The 23,300-nt window shown below is 37.6% G+C and overlaps 1 protein-coding gene across 1 annotated transcript in view; it reads left to right on the top strand.

Annotated features, from left to right (window-relative positions):
- Positions 1-23,300, top strand: part of EFHC2 (EF-hand domain containing 2) — a 208,358-nt gene that overhangs the window by 71,738 nt on the left and 113,320 nt on the right. The window contains exons 5-8 of the mRNA XM_049766899.1: positions 12,583-12,834; positions 16,326-16,439; positions 16,796-16,934; positions 21,999-22,164. Coding sequence (XP_049622856.1) covers positions 12,583-12,834; positions 16,326-16,439; positions 16,796-16,934; positions 21,999-22,164 — 671 coding nt within the window. The remainder of the gene's footprint in view (positions 1-12,582; positions 12,835-16,325; positions 16,440-16,795; positions 16,935-21,998; positions 22,165-23,300) is intronic.

The following is a 23,300-nucleotide window of genomic DNA, read 5'->3' as shown; positions in this document are numbered from 1 at the left end:
AGAAGTATTAATAATGTTTTTCATACAGGATGAATCAGAGTATCTTCCCTTCTGTGGATGCAGATTCCCTTTTCACTATATTCCTGCCAGAACTGTTATTTCTGATCTTTTTTTAATATATATATGTTATTTCAACTGCTGCAATATGATATCTCATTGTCATTTTATTTGCATTTCCTAGACAAGTTATTATCAAAACTTTAGTCATATGCTGACTGACCATGTGAGCTTGATTTCATTTTTATTTTTCCAACCATCCTCAAAAGGATTCTAGACAAATGTAAAAGTTTTAGAACCATTGGAGAGAACCTAAAATAAACAGATCCCTATGACTTACTACTCTTTACCTAGGGCTGCATTTATTCGGTAACAGTAGTATATGACAGTGACTGTCAATGATTATGCATTATATGCAACACATAGGATATTGTGCAATTTTATAGCTTTAAAATAAAAATTCTTGTGCTAGAACCAAGAATAAATATCAAAAAGAGCTCAGAAATATTTTACATAATTTGCTTTCAGATTGGAAGAGTCATTTTTTAACATTTATTCCCTCTGTGACAAATACCTTAAATAAATATAGAAATCTGTGGCAAATTAGGAATTTGATCTGAGGCTTTTATATTCACTTTACTATATTTACCCTGTGTTTGATACATTGAAATATTAAGGTAAAATTGAGCAATTTAACTTAAACTGAAAGGTCTCCCAAAGTAGATAAAAAACAATTCATATCTGGGAAGAAACTTTATAATTCTAAGGAAATATTTCTCAGTGAAAGTAACAATTAAATAATTTCATTTTAAATATCCAGAATAAGACTGAAGAGCCTCTGAAAGCCCTCTTGTCAGCCTTGGGCTGAGTCTGTACCAAGCTAACCTGCACAAATATAAAATTCTGAGAATTTACACATAAGATTGAAAATAAATTTACAAATAAACTGAGTTTCATCTCCTTTGCCAATATGAACTTTCTTCATGTACCATTCCATTTGACTATATCAGAGGCTTTGGACAATCTCTTCAAAACAGAAATGAGAACAAGTAAATATGAGTTATAACATAAAAACTAACTAGTGGTTCTGTGTAGAGGACAGAGACTAGTGTTAGAGCCTGTGTTAATTGGGTTATCCTCTGTTCTGCTATTGTTTTAATGGCCTCTTAAAATTTATAAGGAAAATAAAAACATGGAAACATGCTTTTTCTTTATATTCTTTATCTTCATAAAAATCTATAGAGTAAGACAGGTATGTGCATAGTAATTTTCAGTGAAAAGAGAGCTATTTGGTTGAGATATAATTGATACAGTTCTGGTTACATAAATTTCAAATATTTAGATCATCAAGTTGTGAGAATGAATTACAGCTTAGTAACCAATATGAAAATCATGAAAATTTCTGTCACCCTACAAAGGAACCTTGTCCCCTTTTCTAATCTCTTGTAATTTATGTTTTAGTGTTGTAATTTCCATCATTATACTTTAGTTTTCTCAGGTTTTCTTTTGTTTTCTCTTGGAATTATTAAATGACCCAAACTCATTTTTTTCTTTCTCATTGTTTTTATATTGTAGCCATTATTTACAAGGGTCTTCAGGGGCCGGTGAGGTGGCGCTAGAGGTAAGGTGTCTGCCTTACAAGCGCTAGCCAAGGAAAGAACCACGGTTCGATCCCCCGGCGTCCCATATGGTCCCCCCAAGCCAGGGGCAATTTCTGAGCGCGTAGCCAGGAGTAACCCCTCAGCATCTAACGGGTGTGGCCCGAAAAACCAAAAAAAAAGAACAAAAAAACAAAAAAACAAGGGTCTTCATAGTTGGATTTCAGACATACAATGTATCAGGGACAATCCCACCACCAATGTCGACTTCCCTCCACCAATATTCCCAGAATGCATCCCATACCACCACACCCTGTCCCTCAGCCTGCCCATTATAAGTTTTAACAGGCTTTTTTAAAGTTTTGATTGTTAAAGTTTGGGTATCTGGATTTCATTGTGTTGACTTTGGCTTAGATATTTATTTCTGCCTTTTTATTGGGGGGTGGGTCACACCCAGCAGCGCTCAGGGGCTACTCCTGGCTCTATACTCAGAAATCGCTCTTGGCAGTCTTGGGGACCATATGGGATGCCTGGATTCGATCCACTGTCCTTCTGCATGCAACGGAAATGCCCTACCTCCATTCTGTCTCTCTGGCCCCTATTTCTGCCCTTTTTTTTTTGGGTCACACCTGGCGTTACTCAGGGGTTACTCCTGGCTATCTGCTCAGAAATAGCTCCTGGCAGGCACGGGGGACCATATGGGACACCGGGACTCAAACCAACCACCTTTGGTCCTGGATAGGCTGCTTGCAAGGCAAACACCACTGTGCTATCTCTCCGGGCCCATTTCTGCCCTTTTTTAACACCACCAATGGACCTGAAATCAATTGGGTCCTGATCCCAATCCTTTCCTATTTGTGTTTCTTCTCCTCCACCAAGTTTCTTTCCTTCTCACTATACTCTGGGACCAAGGGTATTTGAGACCATCCAAATTTAAGCCACTACATTTTCTTTATTCAGTTATTCTAAATACCATATATAAAAGATTCATTCTGTATTTGCCATTCTTATTTTGGCTTACTTCATTTAACATAATATTTTTCTTTTTTTTTCCGTTTTTTTTTTCTTTTGTGTTTGGGCCACACCCGGCATTACTCAGGGGTTACTCCTGGCTGTCTGCTCAGAAATAGCTCCTGGCAGGCACGGGGGACCATATGGGACACCGGGATTCGAACCAACCACCTTGGGTCCTGAATCGGCTGCTTGCAAGGCAAATGCCGCTGTGCTATCTCTCTGGGCCCACATAATATTTTTCAATTCCACCCATGTTGCAGTAAATTGCATGATTGCATTATTTCTTATTACTATGTAGTTTTCCATTGTATTTATATCCCACATCTTCATGATTCACTCATCTGTGGACATCTAGATTGATTCCCTCTCTTAGATATTATACAGAATGTGCAATGAATAGTGGTGTGCATATATATCATTTTGGATGAATGTCTTTCTATCCTAGGATAGATACCGAAAAGTGGAATTGCTGGGGCATATGGCACCACATAATTTAGTTTATTGAGAGCTCTCCATACTGTTTTCCATAAGGCTTGGAACACGCAGCATCCCAGCAGCAGTAGATGAGAGTTATTTTATCATCACATCCCTACCAACATAAGTTTTTCCCAGAATTTTTATTTTTATCTATTTATTATTTTCTAATTAAAATATTTATATAATCACCATGATTACAAACATGTTTGTAGTTGGGTTTCAATCATAAAAATGTACACCACCACTTCACCAGTGCAACCTTCCAAACATCAGTGCCCCCTATCTTCCTCCTCCACAACCTACCTGCCTGTCTAACTCACTACCATTATGATGATAGTTGTTGGTATAGTTATTTCTCTAACTGCCCTCAGCAATCTTTGTGCTAAGCTTCATATCATGGGCTGGTCCCTTAAAACTTCATCTCTATTGTCTCTGTGTATTATTACCATACTATATTTTATTTTTCTTAAGTCTCACAGATGAGTGAGACTATTCTGTTTCTATCTCTTTCCCTCTGACTCATTTCACTCAGCATGATAGTTTCCATGTCCATCCATGTATAGGAAAATTTACTGACTTCATTTTTTCCCTGACAGGTGCATATATTACATTGTGTATATGTATCACTGTTTCTTTAGTCACTCATCTGTAGTTGGATATCTCGGTTGTTTCCAGATTCTGGCTATTGTAAATAGCGCTACAATGAACATAGGCATGCAGAGAGCATTTTTGTTTTGTTTTGCTTTGTTTTGGTTTTGAGGGTATATCCCTAGGAATGGTATAGCTGGATCATACAGGAGCTCAATTTACAGTTTTTTGAGGAAATCTCCATATTGTTTTTCATAAAGGCTGTACTAGACAGCTTTCCCAACAACAGTGAAGGAGAGTTTGTTTCTTCCCACATCTCCTCCAGTGTGGTGTACCTGAGACCCACCCATTTCTGGGAGGGGTCTTGGGAACTGGATAATAGGTGTGACCTTACCTGCAAGACCTCCCATTCCTGGGAGGAGTTTTGGAAAAGGTAGATAAGGCTGGGACCGAGGGAATTCGGCCCTTTTGGCCGTTTCCTTTGGCCCTGAAGATGGCTGAAGTGAGTTAAGACGCAGGGCTAGCCAAGAATGGCTGAATGCTTGAAAGGTTATGAGTAGGCCACACACATGTGGTGGATAGGGCATGAATAAAGTTAATGCTTCCTGAAGCCTGCCTGTGAGTGAGTGATTTCGCGCTTCACCTGGGCCTGGGACTCGCCGGCTGGATGGAGTTGCAAAGCCATGTGGCCTGGGGTGGCAGAAAGAAATCCATCGCCATCCACCGCCATCCAGCTCCATCCTTAATTATGTAATGCAAGACTCCAGCATTGATTGTTCTTGTTCTTTGTGATGTATACAGTTTCTGTGGCATGAAATAGTACCTCATTGTTATTTTCTTTGCATCTCTCTAATGATTAGTAATGTGGAACATATTTTCATGTGCCTTTTGGCTATTTGTATTTCTTCTTTGAAGAAGTATCTGTCCATTATTCACCCCAGTTTTGATGGAATTGAATGCTTTTTTCTTGTTAAGTTCTGTTGGTACCTTCTATTTATTTATTTATTTATTATTAATCCCATTTATTTTTATCTCTGCTTCCACTTCTTTTTGGGGGCCACACCCCGTGACACTCAGGGATTACTCCTGGCTCTGTGCTCGTGAATTGATCCTGGTTTGGGGTACCAAAAGGGATGCCTGGGATCGAACCGAGGTCTTTCCTGGGCCAGCCAGCAAGGCAAATACCCTACCACTGCACTATCGCTCCGGCCCTCTGCTTTCAAGTTTTTGAAGAGTGGTGTATTCTCCTAGAAGATACATTTAGTTGCAATTTCATGGAGTATTTTACCTATATCTTCTTTTATATATCTTAAGGTTCCAGGTATGATAGTAAGGTCTTTTTTTATATTTTATTTAAACACCTTAATTACATACATGATTGTGTTTGGGTTTCAGTCATGTAAAGAACACCACCCATTACCACTGCAACATTCCCATCACCAATGTCCCAAATCTCCCTCTCCCCATCATACCCCCACCTGTACTCTAGACAGGCTTTCCATTTCCCTCATACATTCTCATTATTAGGACAGTTCAAAATGTAGTTATTTCTCTAACTAAACTCATCACTCTTTGTGGTGAGCTTCCTGGGGTGAGCTGGAACTTCCAGCTCTTTTCTCTTTTGTGTCTGAAAATTATTATTGCAAGAATGTCTTTCATTTTTCTTAAAACCCATAGATGAGTGAGACCATTCTGCATTTTTCTCTCTCTCTGACTTATTTTACTCAGCATAATAGATTCCGTGTACATCCATGTATAGGAAATTTTCATGACTTCATCTCTCCTGAAGGCTGCATAATATTCCATTGTGTATATGTATCACGGTTTCTTTAGCCATTCGTCTGTTGAAGGGCATCTTGGTTGTTTCCAGAGTCTTGCTATGGAAAATAATGCTGCAATGAATATAGGTGTAAGGAAGGAGTTTTTGTATTATATATTTGTGTTCCTAGGGTATATTCCTAGGAGTGGTATAGCTGGATCATTTGGGAGCTCAATTTCCAGTTTTTGGAGGAATCTCCATATCGCTTTCCATAAACGTTGAACTAGACAGCATTCCCACCAGCAGTGGATAAGAGTTCCTTTCTCTCCACATCCCTGCCAACACTGCTTGTTCTCATTCTTTGTGATGTGTGCCATTCTCTGTGGTACCTCATCATTGTTTTGATTTGCATCTCCCTGATGATTAGTGATATGGAGCATTTTTTCATGTGTCTTTTGGCCATTTGTATTTCTTGTTTGTCAAAGTGCCTGTTCATTTTTTCTCCCCATTTTTGATGGGATTAGATGATGTTTTCTTGTAAAGTTCTGTCAGTGCCTTGTATATTTTGGAGATTAGCCCCTTATCTGATGGGTATTGGGTGAATAGTTTCTCCCACTCAGTTAGTGGCTCTTGTATCCTGGGCACTATTTCCTTTGAGGTGCAGAAGCTTCTCAGCTTAATATATTCCCATCTGTTTATCTCTGCTTTCACTTGCTTGGAGAGTACAGTTTCCTCCTTGAATATGCCTGTAGTCTCAATGTCCTGGAGTGTTTTGCCTACGTGTTGTTCTATATATCTTATTATTTCGGGTCTGGTATACAGGTCTTTAATCCATTTGGATTTTACCTTCATACATGATGTTAGCTGGGGATCTAAGTTCAATTTTTTGCAAGTGGCTAGTCAGTTGTGCCAACACCACTTGTTGAAGAGGCTTTCTTTGCTCCATTTAGGATTTCTTGCTCCTTTATCAAAAATTAGGTGATTGTATGTCTGGGGAACGTTTCCTGAGTAATCAAGTATTGCCATTTTAATGATGTCGATCCTGCCAATCCATGAGCAAGGTATGTGTTTGCATTTCTGCATGTCCTCTTATTTCTTGGAGCAGAGTTTTATAGTTTTCTTTGTATAGGTCCTTCACACTTTTAGTTAAGTTGATTCCAAGATATTTGAGTTTGTGTGGCACTATTGTGAATGGGGTTGTTTTCTTAATGTCCATTTCTTCCTTATTACTATTGGTGTCTTGTGCCAGAATTTAGAGGGAAGGCTTTTAGTTTTTCTTCATTGAGGATAATATTTGCCCCACTGGCTTATGGTAGATGACCTTAACTATGTTGAGAAAGGTTCCTTCCATTCCCATCTTGCTGAGACTTTTGATCAAGAATGGGTGTTGGACCTTATCAAATACTTTCTCTGCATCTATTGATATGGTCATGTGGTTTTTATTTTTCTTGTTGTTGATGTTGTGTATTATGTTGATCGATTTATGTATGTTAAACCATCCTTACATTCCTGGGATGAAACCTACTTGATCGTAGTGGATAATTTCCTTAATGAGGCATTGAATCCTATTTCCCAGGATTTTGTTGAGGATCTTTGCATCTGCATTCATCAGCGATATTGGTCTGTAATTTTCTTTTTTGGAAGCATCTCTGTCTGGTTTAGGTATCAAGGTGATTTGGCTTTATAAAAGCTATTTGGAAGTGTTTCCGTTTGTTCAATTTCATGAAAGAGTCCTGCCAGGATTGGTAGTAGTTCCTCTTGGAAAGTTTGAAAGAATTCATTAGTGAATCCATCTGGGCCTGGGCTTTTGTTTTTGGGCAGACATTTGATTACCGTTTTAATTTCATCAATGGTGATGGGGGTGTTTAGATATGCTACATCCTTTTCCTTCAACAGTGGAAGATTATAAGAATCCAAGAATTTATCCATTTCTTCCAGGTTCTCATTTTTAGTGGCGTAGAGTTTCTCAAAGTAGTTTCTGATTACCCTTTGAATCTCTGTCATATCAGTAGTGATCTCTCCTTTTTCACTCCTAATACGAATTATCAAGTTTCTCTCTCTCTTTCTTTGTTAGTTTTGCCAGTGGTCTATCAATCTTGTTTATTTTTTCGAAGAACCAACTTTAGCTTTCATTGATCTTTCGGATTGTTTTTTGGGTTTCCACTTTGTTGATTTCTGCTCTCAGCTTTGTTATTTCCTTCTGTCTCCCTATTTTTGGGTCCTTCTGTTGAGCACTTTCTAGTTTTATTATCTGTGTCATTAAGCTACTCAGGAAAGCTCCTTCTTCCTTCCTGATGTGTGCCTGCAAAGCTATAAATTTTCCTCTCAGTACTGCTTTTGCTGTGTCCCATAAGTTCTGACAGTGTGTGTCTTTATTTTCATTTGTTTACAGGAACCTTTTGAATTCCTCCTTGATTTCATCTGGGACCCACTGGTTATTCAGTATGAGGCTATTTAACTTCCAGGTGTTAAAGTTTTTCTTCTGTGTCCCTTTGAAATTCACAAATAATTCCAGAGCTTTGCGGTCAGCGAAGGTAGCCTGCAATATTTCTATCCTCTTGATATTATGGAGGTATGTTTTATGTGCCATCATGTAGTCTACCCTGGAGAATGTCCCATGTACGTTGGAGAAGAATGTGTATCCAGGTTTCTGGGGATGGAGTGTCCTATATATATCCACTAGGCCTCTTTCTTCCAATTCTCTCCTCAGGTCTAGTATATTCTTGTTGTGTTTCAATCTGGTTGACCTATCCAGTGTTGACAAAGCTGTGTTGAGGTCCTCCACAATGATTGTGTTTTTATTGATATTATTTTTCAGATTTGTCAACAGTTGTATTAAATATTTTGCTGGCCCCTCATTCGGTACATATGTGTTTAGGAGAGTTATTTCTTCCTGTTCTACATACCCCTTGATTAATATAAATTGTCTATCTTTGTCCCTTACAACCTTCCTGAGTATAAAGTTTGCTTTAGCTGATATTAGTATGGCCACTCCAGCTTTTTTATGGTTGTTGTTTGCTTGGATAATTTTTCTCCAGCCTTTTATTTTGATTCTATGTTTGTTCTCACTATTCAGTGCGTTTCTTGTAGGCAGCAGAAGATCGGATTGAGTTTTTTGATCCAGTTAACCACTCTGTGTCTCTTAACTGGTGCACTTAGTCCATTGATGTTGAGAGAAAGAATTGTCCTGGGATTTAATGCCATCTTTATATAGAAATTTGGTGTGTCTTTTGGTTAGTCTTGTCTTAAATTAGGTTTTTCAGTTTTTCTCTTAAGACTGGTTTTGAGTCTGTAAAGTTTCTGAGCTGTTTTTGTCTGTGAAACCATGTATTCCTCCGTGAAGCCTTAAAGTGAGTTTTGCTGGGTATAGTATTCTAGGTGAAGCATTCATTTCATTCAGTCTTGTCACAATATCCCACCACTGCTTTCTGGCCTTGAGTGTTTCTGGTGACAGGTCTGCTGTAAATCTCACGGATGCTCCCTTGAATGTAATTTCCCTTTTTTATCTTGCTGTTTTCAGAATTCTGTCTCTATCTGTGGGATGTCTTGGGGTATTGTTTTCTGTGGTCTCTTTTGGTTGGTACTCTTCGAGCCTGCAGGATTTGATCACATATATTCTTTAGCTCTCGAAGTTTCTCTTTAATGATGTTCTTGACTTCCTGGAAATTTTCTTCCTGGGTCTCTGGGACTCCAATGATTCTTAAGTTGTTTCTGTTGAGCTTATCATAGACTTCTATTTTCATCTGTTCCCATTCTTTGACTAATTTTTCCACTGTCTGTTCATTTGCTTTAATTTTTTTCCAATCTCTCCCGCTGTATGGAATTGTTATGTATCTCATCTTCCATAGCACCAAGTCTATTCTCAGCTTCTGATACCCTGTCCCAGACCTCATCCATTTTGTCATTCACTTCGTTTACTGAGTTTTTCAGGCTTGTTAGTTGACATGTTATCTCAGTTTGGAGTTTTGTGATTTCTGTCTTCATATGTTCTTGGTTCTTATTAGTGTTCTGTTCAACTCAATCCATGGTTTCTTTGAGTTCTTTGAGCATCTTCCATATTGCTAGTCTAAAGTCCTTATCTGAGAGGTTGATTAGTTGGTTGATCATTATCTGGTCATCAGAATTGTCATCTTCATTTTCTATGTCTGATGCTGTCCTGCGTTGTTTCCCCATTGTCACACTTGTATTGTGGGTTTTTCTACGTGTTGTGGTGGTATTCATTGGCTAAGTGATGTAGGCAGCCACACTCCTCTTGCTCCACCCTTTCTGGATGGGTCTACTTTCCTCCAAGTGAGGGGAGTCCTCCGTGGATGAAGCCTCACACAGGATCAAATCTTAGGCCCGAGCACGCAGCAGAGAAGACAGTCCGGAGAGAAATGCTGGGCTTCAGTGATCCAGCACAGTTCTTATTGTGATTTTTTCTTCTTGTTGCGATGGTGTTCTTTCCTTAGAAAGAGCACATGGCCGCATAGCCAAGCGGAGCTAAGTGTTCTTCTGGAGCCTCTTTTCGGCCCACTCCCAAGAGGTTCACGCAACAGGACAGTAGACAGACACACACAGGCAGCACTCACAATTTTTCACAGTCGGGCCCCACTGGGCAGGCGTAGTTTCGTAGATTTTCCCAGCCTGACGTCACAAACAGGGGACCTGGCTTCTGCAAAGTACTGCTTATAGCCGGTTTTCACGTATGGAGCATTTCCTTGGCATTCCCACCCTAGAATGGGCCTCTGGGAGAGTGAGTTTTCTTGAGCCTCTTTTCAGCGCCCTCCCAAGAGGTTCATGCGACAGGACAGTAGACAGACACACACAGGCAGCACTCACAATTTTTCACAGTCGGGCCCCACTGGACTGGCGTAGTTTCCTGATAGTAAGGTCTTTAATCCATTTGGATTTAAGCTTCATGCGTGGTGTTAGAGGGAGGTCCAAATTTACTTTTTTTGCATGTGTCTGAGCAGGTATCCCAATGCCACATGTTGAAAAGGCTTTCCTTGCTCCATTTTGCATTTCTTCCTCAAAGAAGAAATACAAATGGCCAAAAGGCACATTAAACAATGTTTCACATCATTAATCATTAGGGAGATGCAAATCAAAGCAACAATGAGGTACTATCGCATGCAACAGAGACTGACACACATCACAAGGTATAAGAAAAATCGGTGCTGTGCAGGATGTGGAGAGAAAGGAACTCTTATTCACTGCTGGTGGGAATGCCATATGGTCTAGCCTTTTTTGGAAAACAATGTGAAGATTCCTCACAAAACTGGAAATTGAACTGCCATATGATCCAGTTATACCCCTCTTAGGTATATACCCTAGGGACACAAAAACACAATACAAAAGTACCTTCCTCACACCTATATTCATTGCAGCACTATTTACGATAGCCAGATTCTGCATATAACCAAGATGCCCTTCAACAGATGAATAACTAAAGAAACAGTGGTACATATACACAATGTAATATTATGCATTCATCAGAAAAGAATGAAATCATGAAATTTTGCTAACCATGGATGTACATGGAATCTATTATGCTGAGTGAAATAAGAGGTAGAGAAGATAGACACAGAATAGTCTCACTCATCTATGGGTTTTAAGAAAAATTAAGTACATTATTTTAATAATGCCCAGAGACCATAGAGATGAGGTTTAAAAGGAATGGTTCACAATATGAAGCTCACCACAAAGAATGGTGAGTGCAATTAGATAAATAACTACATTGACAACTATGTTGACAGTGTCAATGAGTGAGAGAAGTAGAATGCCTGTCTCAAATCTAGGCGGGGGATGGGAGGAGGAGGTTGATTGCGGACATTGGTGATAGGAATGTTTCACTGGTGAAGGGGGAATATTCTTTTTATTACTGAAATCCAACTGCAATCATGTTTGTGATCAAGGTGCTTAAATAAAGATAATATTAAAAAACCATATCAATTAATAGACAAAGCATTTGAACAAGATACAACATTTATTCATGATTAAAACCTTCAGCAAAATAGGTATGGAAGGAATCTTCCTCAAGACAGTAACAGCTATCTATATAAAGCCCATAGACAACATTATTCTTAATGGTGAAAATCTGAAAGCTTTTCCACTAAAGTAAGGCACTAGGTAAGCATGTACATTGTCTCCACTTTATTAGACATAGTATTAGAAGGCCTAGCAATAACAATCAAGCAAGAAAAGGAAATCAAAGGAATCCAAATTGGAAAGGAGGAAGTCAAATTATCTCTATTTGCAGATGACAAAATAATTCTAGATTCCACAAAATTATTCCACAAAATAATTCTAGAAATAATTAAGCAATGAATGCATCAAAGTGGTCAGCTATAGTGTCAATACACAAAGGTAGCTTGCATTCCTTTATATGAATAACAGTTCAAAGGAGAAATAGAACAAAGAGTCTGTCGCATTTAAAATAGTGTCCAAAATTATGCAGTCCCTAGGAATCAACCTAATAAGAGAGGTGAGAGACCTATATACCACAAAAACTTCAGAACACTTGAGAAAGAAATGAAGAATAATTGAGGGAATGAAAAAGCATTCCATGCTCATGAATTGGAAGAATCAGTATTATCAAAATGACTATCTTGTGTAAATACTACATAGATTCATTGCAATTTCTATCCAAATTAAGGTTTTCAGTTTAACTTGAGCCTGAGGCAATGGATAGGGCTATACCCAGTAGTTATCAATGGCTTACTCCTGGCATACTTAGAGGCTGTGTGGTACTGGAGATCAAACTGAGGCTTCCTGCAGGCAAAGTGTGATGAGCTAGCTCATTGAGCTATCTCTAGCCTTAGTTTTATTTTCTTTTAAACAAGAGTTTTAGGTGAGCAGAAAGCTAGGTTCTAAAAAATTACAGAAGTATATTAAAATAATGCTAAAATGAAAATGAAAATATCTGTATTTTAATAATAAACATATTTTATATGCATATGATATATGGAAAAGGTCTCTGTATCTCTGTGAGACCAGGGATTGAACCTAGAATCCCACATATGTAAGATGTACTCTGCTACTAAGTTACAGTCTTGACCTTAGAAAATATATCTTTATGTTTTGAGTTGTTTACATCCCAAAAGTGATTATGAAAACAATCTCCAACAAACAGAAATAACTATTTTTTTGTCTTTTTGTCATTGACAGATATTAGAACATGTGGAACCTTTACGACCTTATGAGCCCCTTGATAACCTGAAGAAGTTCCTTCTGTACGATAGGAAAGTTTTGCGTTTCTTAGGCCTGTGGGATGATACAGCCTCATTCTTTGGAGACCGTAGAGAACTCATCCTGAACTACTTTCTGTCTGATGATACTATTGAAATCAAAGAATTTCTGCCACAAAACTCAGGCCGGATTCCTATGACATTTTTCCTAAAGAGAGGAAAACTGCCCAAGGTAAACTGTGGACCCAGACCACTTTCCAAATTTAATTATGGGTTGCAAGAGTCAGGTGGCTCACTGTGGGATGTTGTAAGTGATCACTTCATACAACCAGTTGCCTATATTAGTGTGTTGAGGAAAACATTCACTGTGTGAACTATAATATTGTACATCTATGAAAGTGGTACAGAGTCTATGACAAATTAGGATTGGGATATTGTGGGCATAAGACAAATAAGTGAAAATAAAGTCAAATGCAAGAGAAGGTATCTATTCATTGAGTTCACAATGAATCTTTTGAAGGTAAATGACTCTAGTAAGTATTGCATGGCCTTGACAGGAGACTCACTCTTACCAGTAGGCTACAAAGGTGAGACTATGGTTTGGACTCTAAATGTCTATACATGTTCACATACAAATACAGCTGTAGCCACAGGCACCCACATGTTTATGGGTATATGCATAGCAGTGATACTTCTGAATGTCAATCAGCTAGCCAGTTTCTAGTTAGCCACTGGTTGTGTCAGTAGGCAGCATTAAAAAGTTTTTTTGTTTGTTTTGGGGCCACACCTGATAGTTTGTGCTCAGAAATCACTCCTGGGTGGCTTGGGAGACCATATGGGATGCCAGGGATTGAGCCTGGGTTGGCCACATGCATGGCAAATGTCCTACCTGCTGTGCTATCGCTCTAGTCCCTAAAACCAGTTTTTATTGTAGTTTAGTTAACATAATTACTATTCTTTATGGTTTTGATGTACAAAGTCACTGCATTTTCACCACCACCAAAGCCCCAGACCCTTCCAATGGACAGGTACTGTGTATGTGTGTCTTATTTTCATTAAAGATTGAAAATTAATGGCCTAATTCATTGGCCATTTCTAATTTGGGCACAGTTGACCTTGTGTATAGACAAAATTATACAGTCAAAGCTTTTTTAAAATTAAAGATGTTCTGCTTAATAGATGTGTGACCCTGGGAAAGCCACCTAACTTCCCTGAGTCTATTTCCCTCTCTCTTTAAAATATAGTGAGGCCTTCCTCTGAGTAACTTGAATGAGCTAATACAGGAAAACAGCATTTAAGGACCTATATAAATATCTACAAATACATATGAAAACATAGAGGTTTTTACAGCCTTATGTTACATTTTATTAGTAGAAAACATTTAAAATTTTTGTTGAGCCTCTGTAATTTACAGGACTATTAATGATAGAGTTTCATGCATAGTGTTCTAACACCACACCTACCATCAGAGACTGTGCTTTTTTCCTCCTTTGTCCTAAAATCCCTTTCTGTTACCCCACAGCCATGGGGAGGTTAGTCATAAGGGGTAGATATGGAATGATCTCTCATATGTGGAATATAAAGAAATATAGTAAAGAAATAATCAATGCATAAGGCAACAGACCCCGAGAGCTGGTCTACAGAAATGGAATAAATTATTTTTAAACTTAATTCTCAATGAGACTAAAAGGGTTGCTATAATATCATTTCTGATACAAACAGAAACCTTTGGCTCTTTGGTCTTCATAGAAGACTCTCCCAGAATCACTTAGCCATAGCCAGAAGCCCTGCTGTGTTACTGTGTTCTTTTGGGTCAAGGTATTGGTGATGTTGGAAGTGAGGGGATATGAGGCAGGATTGTTTCCAGAGGAAACTCTCAAGTATTTGTAGCATGTGGATATAATTGGTCCCAGTAAGCCTGTTTCAAAATGATTTTAAAAACAGCTAAATATAAAATACTGATACACTTCTGTTAATTCCAACATGCCTTGGCATCATTTGCCTTATTTATTCATTTATTTAACCATTATATATTGAGTATTAACTGTGTAGCAACTCCAGAGTTAGTAAATAAAAATGGAAATGAATAAATGCTTCAGAGAGGTTACCTTTTTGTAGGGGACAGTGACAGATGTGGTGGCTGTTCCCTTGATGCTCACAACATCCTTTGTCAGATAATAAAATGACATCCTGGAATGATACCTACCTAATCCTGATGTCCTATGGTTATTAAGTGATGAAAAGGATATTTGTCTTTAAATGTACCCTTTTCCTCATTTTATGGCTCATTTACACCCCATAAATTGTACATGCTCATGTTTAAACTTAAAATTTATGCCACATGTTTAATGGATGATTCAGGTTTTCTAATTTGTACATGATAGAATGTTGATTCACTTCAGCAAGTTGAGATGCTTTCTGCAACATATATAACTATTTAGACCATCACTAATGTATATGGAACAAAGAGTGCCCTGATTGCTTCAGGCCACCCTTTCTATCAGAGGCTAACAGTGCTATGTAATTCTTGCTACATCATCCCACTCTTAGTGGAAAGTACTTCCCTAAAATCAGGATATGTAGAGGAGTACAGGAAAGAAAGCAAGGCAGATTCTCTCAGGGAGTTTTCAATAGTAAAGAAAAAAGATATCTGCTAATGAAGCAATTTAAGAATCGGTGCTTGCTTCTGCAACTCCTATGTACATTGCAGCACTATTCACAATAGCTAGAATTTAGAAACAACCCAAGTGCCTGAGAATAGATGAGTAGATAAACTGTGGTTCATCTATACAATGGAATGCTACATAACTGTTAGGAAAAATAAAGTCATAAAATTTTCTTGCATATGGATAAATAGGGAGAGTATTATGCTGAGCAAAATGAGTCAGAGGGAGCAGAATAGACATAGAATGATAACACTCATTTGTGGGATATATGAAAAATAAGATAGTATGATAATCATGCTCAAAGACAATAGAGACAAGGATCAGTCCATGGTAGGAAATTTGCCACAAATGGTTTGGTCTTGCAATTATGGCAGAGTACGGACCACTATGACAATGGAAATGATCTCTGGACAAGAACTAGATGCTGAAAGAAGGTAAAATGATATGTATGATCACCTTTTTCAGTAATAATGTTGCAAACGACAGTGGCTAAACAAAAGAAGGAAGGAGGGGAGCGAGAGTGAGAGTGAGAGAGAGAAGAAAAATGTCTGACATAGAGGCAGACAGGAGGGAAGGCAAAAGGAAAATTAGGGCATTGGTGGTGGGAAATGTGCACTGATGGATGTTGTACATTGTATTCTGAAATTCAGTCATGTAACTGTATCTGTAGGGTAACTGTCTCAAACTGATTCCAATAAAGGATGTGTTTAATCAATAAATGATTTATTTAATTAATAATCAATGATTTTTAATCAATAAATGAGTGATAGAGAATCCCCACTTTATGAACTTTGGTGCTGAATTCTGTATTGAGCTGTCAGTAGGATGGATGGGTCAGGTGGTAAGATACAACTTTATTTGTTCCTTGAAAAATGGGTGGAATTTAGACGTGCTTGTAAAGGCTGAGCTGCCGTAGAAGAGATGAATAGAGTCTGTGTCTTGCCTTCCTCTGGATAGTCAAGAAGATGCAATGTATAATTTACACTTAAATACGTTCACAGTAGCGCTTGTGAATTTAGAGGGCATATACCACATTTTGTTTTTATTTCGTCTTCAGTATGGCCCACCTGGAATGCATCAGCCAGGAGAAATAACAGAACGAACAGTTCTCAATATGTATGGAGGCTTCTCAGCAAGCCGAATAACTGGCTTCATGCTGGATAGATATAAGGTGAGGAATCTCATGTTTTATTATGCTTTCTGATGCCATTTCCCTAACACCTGAAATGTGAGTGAGCTGTATATTACTTTCTTGTGAGACTGATTGTGAATAAAATATCTCAGCTTAAAATGTATGCATTGACTGATGTTTAGCAAAAATATGCATGCAAATATAAATTTATGCATTCCATTGTCATTTGAAAATTTTTTACTAAAAGAATGTTTTATGGCTAACATTGTCTTTTCATGTTTATACTTTGATTTTAATAAGTAAAATAGGTGTTTAAATATTTTTTTCCTTTGGGAAGTGGTATCTCAGTCTATTTGGTCTTCGGTTCTAATGATTTGTTCCTTTGTTTTTCTTAGCCCGAAAAATTACAACAAGATTTTTACAAAGATACTGACCTATTTTTAGGAGCCACCATTGATGTGTGGGGAAGAAAAGTGCTTCTTTGTGACTGTGATGACTTTACAAAGCTTTACTATAAGTTGAAATATGGAGTTGGTAAGTCAACTATATGTTAATTTGAAAATTGAGACACTTTGTAACTTAGTTAAGACTGTTTTCTTCTGAAGTTAAAATGCTAAGCTCATAATAACTATACTTAATAAGCATTTGCTTTCTATCTAGAATTGTCTTATTTATTCCTAACAGAAGGTATTATTTCCATCTTATTTTCACTTGTGAGAAATTGTTTTATAATTTTTACAATAAAATATATTTTAAAATACTTGCATTTTATAGTTGGAAGGAAAGCAAAGCAGATGATCAGATTTAAGTTCTAGTATTCAAGTAGAAACTTGACAAAAAGCTTACAATACAAAAGACAAAGTGAGGCTGGAGTGATACCACAGTGGTTAGGACATTTGCCTTGCATGCGGCCAACCTGGGTTTGATTGTTCACATATGGTCCCTCGAGCCTGCCAGAAGTGATTTCTGAGCTCAGATCCAGAAGTAACCCCTGAGTCCCTGAATGCAGCCCAAAAACAAAACAAAAAGACAAAGTGACCAGGAAAGTAATGGTTAAAAAAATCTATAGCATGTGGTAATTAATGCCTTTAATGAGTACAAATTAAAGCAGTAAATCCATTCCTTGGATTTCTGCCTTTTTTTTTTTTTGGCTACACTTGGTGACACTCAGGGGTTACTCCTGGCTATGTTCTCAGAAATCACTCTTGGCTTGGGGGACCACATGGGGCACTGGGGGATCGAACCACAGTCCGCCCTGGTTCAGCTCCATGCAAGGCAAACACCCTACTGCTGCGCCACTGCTTCAGCCCTGGATTTCTGCTTTTTGATCAAAAACGGCTTTATTAAGTTTTCTTTCAAGATATTTCAAAATAAATAAATCACCCTGCCCCATTCCTCTCAAACTGCTCAATCATATAATTGATATAACCTGCCTGTGAGTTTGCTTGGCTTCTTGTGATTCCTCAAAAGCAGGGGCCTTCAAACTCACTTGGTGTGTCCCTCAAACAAAAATATATAGAAATTTAAAATACTAAATTTGTGGTCAGAGCAATAGTAGGATAGGGTGTTTGCCTTGCACACATCCAACCTAGGTTTATCTCCTGCATTTCATATAGTTCCCAGAATCTGCCAGGAAGAATTTCTAAGTGCAGAGCCAGGAGGAATCCCTGAGTACCTCTGGGTGTGGCCCCACAAACAAAAAAAATTACTAAATGCTTATATCTAGGGCCAGGTGGCATAAATAAGGTATTATGAGCACTGGCAGAGAATACTGTTCCCCAACACACAGAATTATTTTATAAATCAATAGTAAAAATATGAAAAGGAATACAGTTTTAGCAGGCAACATTTTTAACATTCCACATTTAGCAGTTATTGAAATGTCATCTTTTACTTTTTGATATATGTGATCCCTATCTTTGTGGTACTTACCTCTGCATTCTAATCTAACTTTTTGTACTTTTCATTATCTTCACTTTAGTTTTAGCTTGTTTATAGTTTACAGTACCACTATCTCTGCTTATCTTTCCCATATGTTTCTAGATTATAGCTGTGATAACTCTGCCATTGTCTCTCATTTGGCTTTTTTCCTAGCTCTTTCTGTGACTCTTTTCAAGTGGTGTGAAACCTTATAATATAGCTGAGTTTTACCCATCATAAATTGCCTATCCTGTTGGTGTTGGTCTTGCCTACTCACTGTGATACCTTTTTGGTCTCAATGCCTTTAACCTGGTAAAACTTTTTTGGACTAATACACCTTAATGGTTATGAAAGGGGATTCCTGTGTTTGACCTGTCAGGTGAACAACAGGTAGCCAGGGAGCCATCATCATCTCTACCATTTTAGAGGTGAAGAATCTGGTTCTTCTTGAGACTGTTTTGTTGAAAGTCATCTTCCTCACTACCAAATGACCACTATAAATATTCTGGATGAGTAACTGAAATGTACCTTGAAATGCCATTTTTTAATTGATTTTTGCTTGCTATTATTGATAATTTTATCTAGGCCCTTTACAGAATTTTTATGTGAGTTTGCTCTGCCTTTCCTCTTGAGGCTCAGTCATACTTCCAGTGTCTCTCTTCATACATACCAATTGCATTTAGATAAGTTTGGTTCAGCTCAGATTGAAAAGCAGTGCTCTATTAAATACCTAGTATATACAGGTCATTGTAGTAGACTTCCAAGCTACAGAAATGGGTAAGGAGTTTCTAGACTGGAAGGGGAGAACAGACTACAGTGTTATTTGATTCAGATGGAGACTCTTGTATAAAACATGTGAAATAAACACCTCATTTGTTCAGTTTACCTGCCTGCTTTCTGTGGCCCTCTACTCCAGGCTCCAGGTATATGTTGTATTTGGCTAAAAGAAAGTGATAGAAGTCACCAACCTTTCATGTTGGAGTTTAAAGCTGGCTTGGGATTTTTTCATTTATGCCTAGATTCTCCTCATGCCACAGATACTGGCACACATCACAAGAATGATCAAGAGGATCCACAAGGGGATATGGAGAGAAAGGAACTCTCATTCACTGTTGGTAGGAATGCCATCTAGTCCAGCCTTTATGGAAAATAATATGGAGGTTCTCAATAAAACTGGAAATTGAGCTCCCATATGATCCATATGACTCTTAGGGATATACCCAAGGAACAAAAAAACACAATACAAAAATGCCTTCTCCACACCTATATTCATTGCAGCGCTATTTACAATAGCCAGAATCTGGTCTGTCTTGTCTTAAAGTAGACCTTTCAGTTTTTCCTTTAAGGCTGGTTTTGCATATGTAAAGTTTCTGAGCTGTTGCCAAGCAATTCTTAAAAAGCTTTTGGCCCCTCTGGCAATTCTTGACTAGCCAAACTGGGGGTACAGTGTGAAATACTGAGGATGTGATGCTGCTCAGCTGTGTAGTTTTGGAGATTACCTGGGTCACCCTGACAATGCAGGGGCCTCCAGAGCTGTACTGAGCAATGCTTAGAAAAGTGGCCATGTTGTGTTGGGAACCAACTGCAGACTGCCATGTAGTCCCTGACTTCCCAATATGTAAGTTTATGTAACCTAACTGGAATTAAACGACCCAGAATATTTGAAAGTGATGTATTCAGGATCTATCAAATGTGGGAAGAAGTTTTGTATAAAATTGCAGTTTCTTCTCATATGGTCAACAAATAATAACACCTAAGTTGAGCAGGATATTAGGAGATAGAAAACCAAAATATATGATTAGATTTGAATTTAAAGCTTTATGAATGTACAGTTATTCAGAGAAATGAAATCTTGGGTCAGAACCAGAAAAGAGGTACTTGGTGCTGCAAGTCAAGCTGAATGGAGCAAATAGTTCTGGACTTTTATACACTAGATGGCACTGTGGGTGCAGAGGAGTGCTCCAAACTGGTTCTTTTGTTACTTAAATCTGTTTCAAAATAATGTATTTGAGAAAAAGCAGTGTTAGAAAACCTATAATTTAGGCTTGGGGTTTTGACTATGTTCTTAATTACTTTGAGATGCATATGTGACCTCTTTTGTTTATATTCCTCATATTAATATATATATTATATACATATTAATTATGTATATTATATATATTGTTGGAGGAAACCTATCATGTGCCAGTTTTCTAATAAACTCATAGAACTTTCCCTTCCCCATCCCTCTGGTTCTTCCTCTGAAATGAAGTTACCAATCAGTGGTATGTTTGATAATACATTGAACAATGATAGGGTTTGATGCAGTTCTCTCAAATTCCAAGGTTTGAACTTTCCACTTTATATCATGTTTTTTATCCCCAGGAAACAGTGTATGGGAAGCAGCAAAGTAGCAATAGGAAAGGCTTTTGAAAATCACTTTGTACCAGAAAATAGGCTGCCCCTTTTCACTGAGTTAGTGAGAAATATTTGAAGGCATCTGTCCTTTGTGAGCATTTTCTGTTAGGGTGATATAATACTCTTAGGGTTTATGCCTGAGGAGATTTCACACAAAACTAGCAATGAAGGCTAAGAAAATGTGGAAGTTGAAAATATTTCCAATTATGTGTTAGAAGTAGCTGTAAATATCTTAGCATTTTGGTCAGTCACTAAAAAAAAAGATCCCACAATTTTAAGAGTTAGATTGCCTTATGTAAAATATTGATGGAAATTTTTATTTATAGAAATGTGCATCAACTTTGTTGTATTCTTTCTCCATAGTAGTTTGACAGTGGACAAGAAAATCTTTGTTTCAAACTCATTTCAGTCACAAATGGAAACCCCTATGAACGCTCAAGATTAAGGAAGAAGTAGAAAGTAGATTCTGTTTAGTTTTGTTTAGTTTTGTGGTTCCGTTTTGTTCCACACAAGATCCTGGCATCTTGTTCATCACCTGTGGTGGAACAAAAACAAATATTTTGTACGTATCAGGCCAGAGTGTTATTTGCTCTGGAGATAGCTCTGATTCTCAGAAATTTTCCTATACCTAGGGACAAATGTTTTATTGTCTCTTAATGCAATTGCTGTCTTAGGCTGTAAAGAGAGCAACCTAGAGAGGTAGTTTGTGAGAAGTTTTGGTTTTGGTTTTTAAAGTAGTCAATAAAATGTCATGGCCTGGAGTTGAACTGGATTGGAAAGCAAGAGGGCTAAGAGAAGGTGAATAGGACTTAAGGATGGTAAAGGCCAAATAGTCAAGAGTTAATCCTGTTAGCAAGAAATTTTATTTGATTAGGAGTGTTGACTTTGATTTGATTAGTGATAGGAACAGGCTAAATTACAGGTAAATATGGAATGGGTAGCTAAAACTTCCAAGTTTGAATTTTTTCACAGCACTGGAAAAATCAGAGAAGAAAAAATATTCACAAATTAGATATGATGGAAAAAAATGTTTACCCATTCAATATAGACAGTTTCTTTTTTTCCTTTCATTTGAACCAGTTGAGATTATTGAGTGAGTTCTGTGGTTTTTGTAAACATGATTGAAAGCTACTCTCATAGGATTTCACTGTTTTGTTTGAGAGTTTAAAATAGTCTACAAAGATCTCCATGTTCATCCTGAAAACATAAAAATCCTTTCAAAACAGCCATAATCAGGGCAGTAAAAATATTGATGTTTCATTTGCCTTTGTTTTGTTATAGAGAATACAACTCCGATTTCATGCAAGCTTCCAGACACTCCAAAATTAGTAAGGAAATTTCCACCTTATACTGGCTTTGGTTCTGAAGAGGATTCTCTTCGTTCCTGCATAGGCCTCATTCCTACACCTCATCAAAGGGACTTCAAGAAGTTCATGGAAAGTGACAGGTAATGAAACAACCCTGATTTGAGTCTGATTTCTCCCACAGGTGTTTAGGATTTATAATAGTCTTTATGACATGACACTTAAATAATCTCAAGTCCATGGACAAGTTGTTAGAGCTTTTTGTTTTTTGTTTTTTGTTGTTTTTTTTTTAGTTTTAGGGACACATCAGGCAGTGCTCAGGGGGCTCCTCTGGCTCTGTACTCAAAGATCACTCCTGGTATGCCATATAGTTTACTGGGGTTTGAACCTGAGTCAGTCGCTAGCAAGAAAAGCACCCTACCTACTGTACTATCTCTGGCCCCAGCTGTTGCAGTATTTTAATAAAACTGATTAGCAAGCAGCATTAACAAATTCTTTCTTTAATGGTAATACATCTTTTGTAATTTTATAAATTTATAATTGATTGCAACATTATCTAAATTGAACACATATAGCAGTAATTTGAAGTATGCATATATTGCAAAGCAACCACAATAAGGTAACATCAACCATCCCATACACTTAGAAAAATTTTCCTTCATGATTAGAACTTTCAAGATTTACTCTTTTTGAAATATAAAATATAATATTGATCTTTCATGGCCTATTCAGATTTTCCCTTACAATTTTTTGATTATCTTTATTCATTTTTACTGATTTATTTTTTAAATTTAATTTACATTATTTAAAGAGCATGTATCATATAGTTGACAAATCTGATCATATTGTATTTATTTCCAGGTAAGTGGAAGAGAAATTATTAAAAAAGAGAACAGAAGAAAAAGAAGAGAAAAAAAGTATAAACAAGTAAATTTGTTAGAAATGATTGTATTTCCAATGAGGTCTTTAAGTCACTGTCAGAAGGTTTAGTAAGCTCCTGTTGCTAGTTGACCATTATGTTACTTCCTTTGTTTCTGAACATTAGGTGGCTTCAGAGAAAAATTGGTATCTTTGGACAGTTTGGTGTCTCTGCAGAAAGCCATAGAGGATTGGGGTGAAGCAGGGCCACTGGAGAAGTGGTGATTTTAGGTGATGGGTGTGGCTTTGGCAGTGTAGGACTGGGTCACCCTCTCCTGAGATTGCCAGCTTTCAGCTGTGTGGCCAGTGTACGCATAATTTTTCATGGTGTGGTTTACGTCTCTTTCAAGCAGAGTGAGAC

The sequence above is a fragment of the Suncus etruscus genome, chromosome X (assembly GCF_024139225.1).
Source record: "Suncus etruscus isolate mSunEtr1 chromosome X, mSunEtr1.pri.cur, whole genome shotgun sequence".
Lineage (NCBI taxonomy): Eukaryota > Metazoa > Chordata > Mammalia > Eulipotyphla > Soricidae > Suncus > Suncus etruscus.
Note: the sequence above shows the minus strand (reverse complement) of the source record. Positions and strands in the feature narration are given on the sequence as shown.